Source organism: Crocodylus porosus, unplaced genomic scaffold (genome assembly GCF_001723895.1).
Source record: "Crocodylus porosus isolate Cpor-Errol unplaced genomic scaffold, CroPor_comp1, whole genome shotgun sequence".
NCBI lineage: Eukaryota > Metazoa > Chordata > Crocodylia > Crocodylidae > Crocodylus > Crocodylus porosus.
In genome coordinates, this window is record NW_017728918.1 from 94,179,885 (window position 1) to 94,190,924 (window position 11,040).

Sequence of the window (11,040 nt, forward strand, 5' to 3'; positions counted from 1 at the left end):
TGTACGCATGTATCTATTCCTAGCACTGCTGTATCTACTGATATACTTATCCATCTATGTATGTGTGCTTGTCTATCTATCTAGCCCTAGCACTTCTATGTCTACCAGTATACTTTATCTATCTATCTATCTATCTTTCTTTCTATCCAAATATATACATATATGAACACACATACATAAAAAAAAGAGAGCGTCCTTGGTCTGAGATCATCTAGCCACAAATCCGGACTGTAGCTATACAGGATGCAGAGAGAGAGGGAGGGAGAGAGAGCAAACCAGGATTGCTACATCAATATAGTTTGTATTTTGTCATGCTGGAAGTTTTTACTGTTTTGTACAGGTACATTAGCTGACCTAGATAGGTAGAGCGATTTCCTTCAGCCAGAGGTAGTGATTCTCAACCAGGGCACCTCAACATCTTTTCAAAGGTGCCGTTGGATGCTACACAGGGTTAAGTGTGTGAACATGATTTGCAAGATAAACCCAGAGATTTCATATAGGAACCCATAGTGTTAAAAAATATTCTGACTTACTGTGGTCTTTCTGAGGTCTTTGCAATGGACGAATTGCTCTATTATTTTTCTGTAGTCAAAAATGAGTGAAAAGCAAGAGCTAGCATTTTCCATAGTGTGCCTTGAGCTGAATGAGGGGTGCCTTGCGCCAAAAAGGTTGAGAACCACTGAACCAAGGCACTGTCCATAGTTATACACACCATATTACCAGCCACAAACACTAATACTGTAGGTAAAATAAAAGGAAATGAACACAAGAATAAGTCAGCACTGTGGCAAGTATATCAGGACAAGGAACTGTGATAAATGCAGTGAGACACTTGGATTTATGTTCTTTTCTCCCCCTCCCCCTTTCCTGCTAGAAATACATTTTAACAGTGAAACCCTTTCCTCAGAAGAGGAGGATACAGATATTCATGGCAGTAAAATAAAATCCCTGGACAAACCCATGTCGCCAAAGAAAACGATCACACAGATCATGAAGGATAAAAAGAAACAGACCCAACTCACCCTACAGTGGTAAGGCTTTTATTCATTTATAGATATATTCACACCTCTCTCTCTCTCTCTCTCTCTCTCTCTCCACATATATATACATACACACACTTTGGTTCATCTATAAGATACAACTCTACCCTGCCTTCCTATAGTTCAGATACAGAGCATACCTGTTTTACTTCAGTTTTTTTGCTAAGACTTTTTTTTTTGAGAAGAGAAAGATGCTCATTATTTACAGAGTCTGAGTATATTTGGGTTGGAAAATCTCAAAATGAAAGCTTTCCCAAAGAAAATTACTCTACTATTTGAAGAAAATATTGATACTTGTCTTTTAGTGTCACATAAGTAAAACTAGATTACATAGGTTTTTGTGTCAGAAAGTGAATGTGCATATTGGTTGATACAATAAGTCATGTCACATTACATAACCGCTTTTTCAGTTTTGGTATTTGATTCAGGTGTATTCTGGTATTATTTGAAAATCATTATTTCAAAATGTAGCCCACAAGTTTTTTGTCCTAAAATTCTTAAAGATTATATTGATGAACTTTATCTGTTTTTAATATATTCACTACAATAATTTCATGAGATTCACTCTGTGTGCTCTCTATGAAATAGTAAACTTGTTGAAGAATAAAGTCACTGTGTACAGATTTATCAGAGCTGAATGTAAATTCAGGTATCTGAAAGTAAAAGGATAGATTGTAATTGAAATGTTCCTTTCCGTTTACCAAATAATAAAATACTAATCAGTATACGATGCATATTGGCAGAGTATCAATTTATTTCCGTGAAACATGATTAGTCTTTCTCTCTTAAAAACAAGTGACAATATTGGAAAGAGAACCTTGATTTTTCCATTTTTTCTGAATGATGACACCTACAATAACACTTAAGCCCCATTAACAGTGTTAGAAAGAAAATGGAGAGGTGAATGATTAAGGCATAAACTTGTGAAAGGATGTGCTTAGTTACCTACTAATGCTATGTTTATGATAGTTTCACTGAACTGTCATACATTTGGTTAGTGTATCCCACTGTTAATGGGAAAGCTAATTTTACTGCATCTTATTTTGGCATGGTTGCACCAAATAGTTCTCTAATTCTGCCTTTCTTGCTCAGTAAAGACTGCCCTTGGACTCTTGGGAACTGTATTATACACTACAGAGGTAGACCTAGATTATTCCCCCTAACTGTGAAAATCATAAGAACAAATGCAGGGTTGTATTTGCTAGTGCTGAGTTTTCGATTTATTTTACCCTAAAAAGTGGAATATGATCCCATGCCATATCCTGTGTCTTTTACAGAATTTCCTTTCATGTGTTTATGCCATTTGAAAGAATTAGGGGTTTTATTTTTTGTTGTGTTTGTAATGTACAAGCCTTACTGATGACCATGAAGAATACAATGCTGAAGAATAGAAATGGGCTAGGGCTGAAATACCCTACTGGACCAGGTGCTTAGTGGTACACAGCTACAATGTGAAAAGATCTAGGAATGGCCACCAGGTGTGGTTTCAGTCTATGGAATTCTGCTTTGATATCCATCAGTAGACAATTCGAATTAGCACTGGTTAGCAATTTTTCACCAAATTGTTTTCTTCTTGGAACATGCCAAATCATTGGTTTTCAAGTGTCTGTCATAAAGATTTCTTGGGTCTGGAATGGAATTTCTAACTGGAGAGAGAGCAAGCACAGAATAGGCAATAGTCTCGTGGTTAAGTTAGGGATATTGCTAAGTAGAATGTTCCAATTCAAGGGACTTACACCTATGTTTCCCACATTTCAGGTGAGCACGCAATGAAGTCCAATGAATATTAAATTATTTATATAAAGTGGGATAGCTACAACACAGAGACTGTGCAAGCCTGATTCAGGAACTTGAGCCTGGGTTTTCTATTCTCTAGGGAGTGAATAACCAGTGCACTTCGAATGCATTGTCTATGGAACTGGTCTCTCTCAGGCTCTTGTTCTAGGTACCACGCAGTTAGTTACTGCTTAGTGGGCTGTAGCAGAAACCGTCAGTAAAAAGGACAGTATGGAATAATGGAGGGAAAATAGAATGGAGAAACTCAACAGGTATTTGTTTTATTCTTGTTATTGCTTATATACTCTACAGGCTTGAAGAAAACTACATAGTGTGTGAAGGAGTTTGTTTGCCCAGGTGCATCCTTTATGCACATTATTTAGACTTTTGTCGAAAAGAGAAACTAGAACCTGCCTGTGCTGCAACATTTGGGAAGGTAAAGAGCAAATACATGATTTATTCATAGTTTATTAGACACATTTGTCAAAACAATCACACTGGTTAGAACACTTAATATTTCCATGTCATCATGACTCTCAGAAATGCCCAATTCATTGCGCTTTTTATGACTTTTGTGTCCTTGTGTAAAATTGGGTCCAGCTAAACCTAGGTTGTTTCATCTAAATTGGGAAACTAATTCTGCAACTTCAGAGGAACTAAACTAAAATTCTCTTTGTTTTGTAATGGCATTGGGGTGCCATTGCAAAAAAAAGTTCAGATTGAGTGATCTGGTATGAAAAGCATAGATTTAATTATATTCAACCTATCTAAAGCCACAGAAGTACTTTGATGACTTTTACTAGAGAAGGAAGGAGAAATAATAACAGAAAGAGCTTCTAAATAAAAAGCTGTTGTTCCTCCCCCACAATTAATCCTGAAATCATTTAATCAGAGTAAAATGCAAACTCTTTAAATTAAATCTAGTGTAGTTAATGAAACAGGAAACCAAAAATTCTTCACAGATCATCTTTTTTAAAACACCACTGATCTGTTCAATTTGCTTAGGGAACTAAAATGCATTAGTTTAATGAAATAATGGTAATGGAAATAAAATCCAATTCATGAAATGTTTGCTTGCCATGTTTTTCTTTCTCCATAGGATATATTGGGGCAATTCACAATGCACTTAGATTAACTGATGTCAGTACTAGTGAGGAATACGATAACTTTCCACCTAAACAGTATTATTGTTGTGATTTCTGTTTCCGGTGTGTCTCATCAAATAACTCTTTCATTTGGTACATCTACTGCCTCAGCTTATTTGTGAGGAAGTATGATCTGTTCATAAAGGTAGTAGCTTAGAAACTGAGAGGCCAAAGTTTAGTCTTTGCTGTGTCATGGGCCTTTTGACTGACCTTGGATTTGTCTCATAGCCTCAGTTCCCCTATGTGTAAAATGGGGGAAATGATACTTCCTTATCGCAGGGGGGAATTCAGAGAAAAAATTGATGAATACAATAAAGATGGTAAGGGGCTTAGATACTACATTAATGGGGACCATTTAAGGATCTAAGACGGACAATGTTGCTTGTCTTAACCTCTGGATTACACTTTAACATTTTTTAAAGTCCATTAGAAAACCAGATCCCCCTAGAGTGGACAAAACAGATGCTGCCTCCAACTTTCTTAGGTGCTTGGGGCAACCAGAGCTGCTTGTGTAAACCTGAAAGCACAGATTCCTTTTGAAGACAGCTAGTTTTTTGTGGCATATGAGTAAGAGTGAGAGTTGGAAGGCAATTGAGGGGCAGGTGTTCCTGCAGTTAAAGTGAGATAAGCTCAGATATAAAGCACCATTAGAAAGCATAAGCAGCTTTCTGTCTGTCTGAGGATTCTGGTGGCATAATGCTTCTTCTTTGTGAACTACAAATGTAAATTATTTGTCTCCACTGTTTTTCTTTTGTACCATTTATCTACTATCTAATATTTAATTTCCTCTGGAACATAAATCTAGCGACTGTCCAACACCTGCTTTTTTAGCTAAGGAAATATGCCTTTGCTAGATACTAACAAGTCTGCCTTTCTCTTTAGACCATTCGCCAGAAATTTCCCCTTCTTACCACACGCCGGCTTGGTACAAGAGGCCATTCAAAGTAAGAAGCAATTGTCTATAAATCCACTTATGTACTGCTGTAGGAAATGCACATATTTCTGCGTCTACAATTTTCTTCACTATAACCTGTATACAAATATCTAGAGCTACCAATGGCATCTTTTGTGTGTGTAGTAAAACTAAAAAGCACAGTCTGAACTTAAAACAAAAATCCATGTATGATTTCTAAAATTCCAGAGATTATAAAGATAATGAAATTCTTGGAAACAAAGTCATGCACATTTTGTAACATTAAAATCTTTTGCCAAGTATTTATTATAATTACTCATTTCCGCTGGAAAATTGCATCTTGATATTCCACCTTTGTGCAAATCTGACAGCTTTTCATTTTGCTTTCTATGTGACACCAAATAGTTTATCTGAAACTATTAGAGAGAGACATTTATCATTCCTCAATAGTAAATTAAGTGCCTAAATAAGAGTTACCTTTCTGAAGCTGGGTTTAAGGCCTAAACTAGAAGAAAATATAAGGATACTTTTGATAGATTCATAAGGCCTTTGAGGAGTTCATAATTTGCAGCAGCATATATCTGATATATAATCAATCTGTTTTATAGTTGAACTGTAGAGGTTGAGATGTTGAAAGCATAAGATATTGGTTTTCCACATAAGTATCTATGGTAAGAGTATGATGTCAAGCATGTGAGTTATACCAGTTTTAGTTCTGGCCCCACACCCAAAACAGTGTTATATTAAGGTGGATCTGCCAGGAGGACAACACATTTCCTTTTGAGTCTCCAAGAGCTTTGAAGAAGTACTAATCCATTGTCTCTAAGGAGTTTTTGATTTTTTGGTTTGAGAACATGTAAAATGTGTTTTTTCATGGATTGTGTGTATTCTTAAGAAAGAAGCAATGTGATACAAGTATGTCGAGACACGTTTACTATTGTCTATAATGTAGTGATGTATAATCAGAGTATAAATAAGAATCAGGCATTTAAGTAAGCTCCCTTCCCAACTTGGAAGACCTTTGTCTTGTTTGGAGTTAAGACTGTTACGAATTTTCTGTGGATGTGCTGCAAGAGCAGAGCTTGTTATGATGATCTTAAAAGCTCATCTCCATACCTACCAAGATTCATGGAGTTTTTTTATGTTTAAACGTAAGTTTGAATTTTCACAGTTGTCAAAGTTGGAGGAGTACTTCTTCTTAGATAGAAGAGGGTTTGTGTACATGCTATTGTTCTTTAAAGGGAGCTTTCAAAAAGATTAGTAGTAGCTTTTCAACTTTAAGTCCAGGATACTCAAAGTTTTTATTTGTGAATTTCTATTGGTTTCAGAATAGTGTTTTATTTCTTTCCAGAAGGATGCTAGTGTTGCCATGAGGACCATTATGGGATTAAAATGGTCCAAGTCTTTGTCCATTTATCTAGATGTACATTTTCTATTAAGGCCGTAATTCAAGATTATGTAATTTTAAATACTGGTATGTGATTAGTTCTAAGATATGTACACGATTCAAGTTATGTATCTGTTTAAGTATCTTTCTGAATCAGGACCTATGGAAATAGACATGTCTGAAAGATGAGAGAGCAATGGATTTGTGGTTTACTGAGGAAAAGCTGAAAGGCAGAGTAAGGTGATAAGGAAAAAATAATGTATGAAGATGGAAAGTAATCATAATAATAGTAATAAGAAAAACTTAAAGTTTGTTTACTTAAGTATTTTCCATTCACAGTGTTTTTTCTTATCTTGCCATTTAAAACATCTGTAAAAAACCCAGGAACTGAAGGTGACTGTCATAGTAAGAAAGTCATGTCTTCCAATGCATTGCTGAAGAAGTCACAGAAATGTCACATAGGGCTGAAAGAGACCTCTAGAAGTCATGTAGTCCAACCCCTTCTCAAGGCAGGATCATCCCTATCCAAACCATCCCAGACAAGCTATTCTTAAACCTACACAACCTATTCCTAACCAATTCCTAAAACTACAATTGACCATGCTGCACAGCTGCAAGGCTTTTTAATAAGTGTATCCCTGAGGGGGGAGTGGCCGGACGTGGATGATGGGGGTAGAAACGGCTAGATGCTGAGGAGGGGGCAAACAGATGGATGCAGAGTGGGTGGGTGGCAGGTGGCAAGCGGTGGCAGCATGGCATCTGTGTGGCCCTGCTCTCACCCCTCCCTGGCCTTGCTCTTATGAGACAGTGGCACGGGGTGGTGGTGCTCCATCCCTGCCCACCCCACGTACCATTTGGTACCTTTCAAAGTACCTGCCAGGGGTACATGTACCTCTGATTGACAACCCCTGCTCTAGATGAAGCCTAGCCAGTGCCAAGCAGAGGCACTATCGCTTCCTGCATCTTGTACTTAATGCTCCTATTGATGCAGCCCAACACTACATTTGCTTTTGTTCAGCTGCAACACGCTGCAGACTCATACTGAGCCTGTGATCCATCAAGATACATAGATTCTTCTCCATTGGTGCTGCCATCCAGCTTGTTTTCATCCATTTTGCATTTTTGTTTTTGATTATTCTTCCTGAGTTGTAACACCTTGCATTTGTCAGCATTGGACTTCATCCTGTTGGCTTTCACCCAGCCTTCTAAAAAAGAGAGTGGACAGGACTTAAATTTCTAACCCAGACAGGACCTGAAAAGCTCAACCACCTTTCAGGTTTTAGTTACATATAACAGAAAAGAAAAAAAATGGGATATAAATTCATTTTTTCCTATGCAAGCCAGCTTCAAATGGCAAAAGGAAGCTTCTGAGCAAAATTGTTCTTGGAAAGTTTATATAGGTTAAATGTCCTCCATGGGTGGAAAAAAAAAGGAGATTGTGCATTGTTGAAACCTCTTGTTCAACTACAGGCATCCTAAGGCAAATGTATCCTGATATATTGCCTGAGATCTTTGCTGCTATGCATCTCTTTAGATTTGAAATGTATTCCATATGAACGCCAAAACTTGGGTTCATATTACATACAAAATAATTAACAAAATAATGGCTTCCAAACTTCAAGATTAAGCAAGTTCTCATGAAGACCCACATACTCCAACAGATATTGAGTCTATGCCCAGCTGTTTCCAAATTATAATGAATCAGAAAATGCTAGGGAAAAATACTTCCCAAAGTGTTGCTAATATTTTTAAATTCCCACATCCAGTAAATAGATTACCAGATTATGACCCAAATGTGTTATAAATAAATGTTTCACATGTATGACATTTTACTGGTTTGAGTTCTATGAATCTGACAGGCTAAGTTTAAAATTTGGGTCTCTAAATGGAAACCTTCCTCCAGTATTAACTATGTATGGGCTACTGTCAATGCACTCTTCTGTTGTCTAACACACTTGATAATATTAGCACAAAAAATACAGTATCTCCCGCATTTACTTAGCAGATCCCTAGCCTTTCTGACTTTGAAGATATTAGTGAGTTATATTTTCATATGGATTAGCTGTCCTTGAACAGTTTTTTTTATAAGAAAAAGCATCAGCTGGCTTTACTTGAACATTTGGCATTTGTTTTTTTCTTTTTTTCTTTTTTCAGCTGGCTTTTCTTCGAAGTGCATCTAGATTTTCATTTACACTAAGGTGCTTTTACAGTTTTATGGCAGTTTAAAGGGGTTAATACATGTATAAGTCTGCATCAATCCCATTCTTTACAGGGCCAGGTGATCCTGAGGAAGTCTGAGTGTAAATGGTGATCAGTCCTCAGATAATTCTGCAAAATATATTAATTTCATAATAGTAATTTCATTGGGCACATGTATACAAGACACTTTATTGTGCAGCAGACTAATTTGCTGTTCCGTAAAGCATCACTGTCTATACACATGCAGCAATTAGGGCAGAGTAGATTAATTTACTGTGCCTTCAGATAGTCCCATCAAATAAAAAGTGGTATCCAGCAGTGCAGTAAATTATTGTGCTTAACTGCATGTGTAGACAGTGATGTCGGGATTAGTTTACTCCAGCTCTAATTTAGTCAGAGTATATTCAGTCTCATTAATTGCATGTGTAGACATGCCCACTGATGACCAGCTTTCCTGAACCCTAATTACACCTGCTGTTATTCTCAGGAGTTATTCCTAGGAGTGGTTCTAGTAAAGTCAGTGGGAACACTCATGTGAATAACTAACTGTTTAACAATGAAGATGAATGCATCATCATTTGGCTCTGAGTGATTCCAGCGATTATTGGTATCCCATGTTGTAATATAGATATTTCTGTGTAAGACTGAGCTGAGTTGTTATGACTGGGAGCAGTCACTTGCTAGCAGTCAAACTCTTTTAATACAATTTCACAAGATGGAAGTATTTTCTAATATATAGGATTAACAGTGGCAGGATCAGAGGGCCTGCTTGAGCCATCAAAACTAGTTCAGTGGGTCTTGGGGCAACCTTTTGTCCAAAGAGCCCTAGAAAATTTTCATTTTAGCCCCTCACAGACAGTACAATCACAAAACACCACATGAAAACCAACCAAAATACCCAATAGGGGTCACAAGTGAAAAGCAGGGAAGACAAAGGCATCATTGCTGCCCTGCCCTGTAATGGCCGACAAGGGTGACTGGTGCCTCCTGAGTCTGGGGGACCACAATTTGTGGGTGAGCCTGGGGGCGGGCCAAAAGCCCCATGTCCACTCCTATATTTCTGTGCCATGGTTTGGTGTCCCCCCCACCAACATGCTGCATGGCAAAAAAACTGCTCAATGACTTACCATGCAGTAAATTTAAGCTGCTGTAAATGCATGTGTAGACATACCTGGTTTCTCTAAGGTGCCGTTTTCTTACCTTCCACCTGTTTTTCCACTAACTCATTTTCCCAGGAGCATGTCCTAATCAGCAGACTATAGCATAGGCATTTTCATCTGTTGAAGTTAGTCATGCATAGTCATGACAGCAGTAGTCATGGACCATAAACATAAAGGTTCCTATAGGCAGACAGCAGAAACCAGAACTCTTCCCTTCCAGGGGAGTGCAGTAACTACAGAGGCTACAAGGTCATGCTCTCTCTTGCTTGCTTTCAGTTACACTTGTACATTTTATTTTAGATGTTCATTGGTTAACAAAACAGAAATAAGCCTGACAGAGACTGGAATGCAGGACACCCCTCTTCCAAAGTAGTGGCTTGGCCCCTAGGCTATGGTGGCATGCTTGTTCCCTTTCTGGTACTATGAGTCTTGCATGCTTGGCTTTCTAGTACCCTGACTTTGGGGGTAGGTCCAGGCAGCATGGGCGTGGAGGGTGGGAATGCAGGGGTGCAGCTGCACCCCTATCCCTATTCCACAGTGTAGCACAGTGAACTATATGGAAAACGTGCTGGTGGTTCCTCTTCCCCATGGCTCTGGATAGCTCAGACAATGGTGGATGATGGGAATGAGAGCTCCTCAGCCACTTGAGGACATTTAGAGGGCTGGATAGGAAGCAGGCTCAGGAAGATGTCACGTGCACACAGCAGTTATTGCTGTCTCTGGCTGATCTGGGGGCAGGGGATGCCCCAGGGCCACTCCAGCTGCTCAAGATCCAGGGTTGGCTGGGGACAGTGGTGACAGTGGGCTGCTCTCCCTTTCTGTTCCTGATCCCTGTGCAGCCCTGCTCTTCTCCCGTCAGGTGTCCCCTGTTGGCCCAGGAGCAGGGGCAAGAAGAGGAAACCAACCATTCCTGCTGCTGTCCCAAGCCAAGTCCAGCACTCTATGCAGCTGCTCCCCTCAGGTCCTTGCTGGAGCAGGGCAGGAATGACCCTAGGTCAGCCCTAAGGCTGCTAGAGTGAGCCAGGAGCAGCCGGGAGGCTCCTGCAGTTCCCAGGTCATCTAGGGATGGCAACAGTGTCAGACAGGGTCCCCCTTCCTGCACTGGCTCCCTGTCTGTTTCTCCCCAGCTGTTGCTCTGCCAGCCCGGGGGCCCCAGCTGCATCTCACTCCCCTGCTTCCCTATGGTCTGAGCTCAGTTTCTGCTGTCCAGACTCTCAAGCATCCCTGGTTGTGGTGCAGTCTGCTGGCATGTCTTCCAAGTAAAGCCTAAGCACCGTGTACCTAATGAAGCAGCTCAACTTTAAGGAAGTCTGCACTGGTCCGGTCCTGCAGGGAGCAAACCAGGAAAGCCAAGGCTGCAACTGAACTCCAACTAGCTTCAAGCATCAAGGACAACAAAAATTCCTTTTTCAGATATGTG

The 11,040-nt window shown here is 39.3% G+C and overlaps 1 protein-coding gene across 1 annotated transcript in view; it reads left to right on the forward strand.

The window, feature by feature from the left end:
- RFX6 (regulatory factor X6) overlaps nt 1-11,040 on the forward strand; it is an 82,386-nt gene that overhangs the window by 20,924 nt on the left and 50,422 nt on the right. The window contains exons 3-5 of the mRNA XM_019538190.1: nt 875-1,031; nt 3,129-3,252; nt 4,844-4,905. Of these exons, the coding sequence (XP_019393735.1) occupies nt 875-1,031; nt 3,129-3,252; nt 4,844-4,905 (343 nt within the window). The remainder of the gene's footprint in view (nt 1-874; nt 1,032-3,128; nt 3,253-4,843; nt 4,906-11,040) is intronic.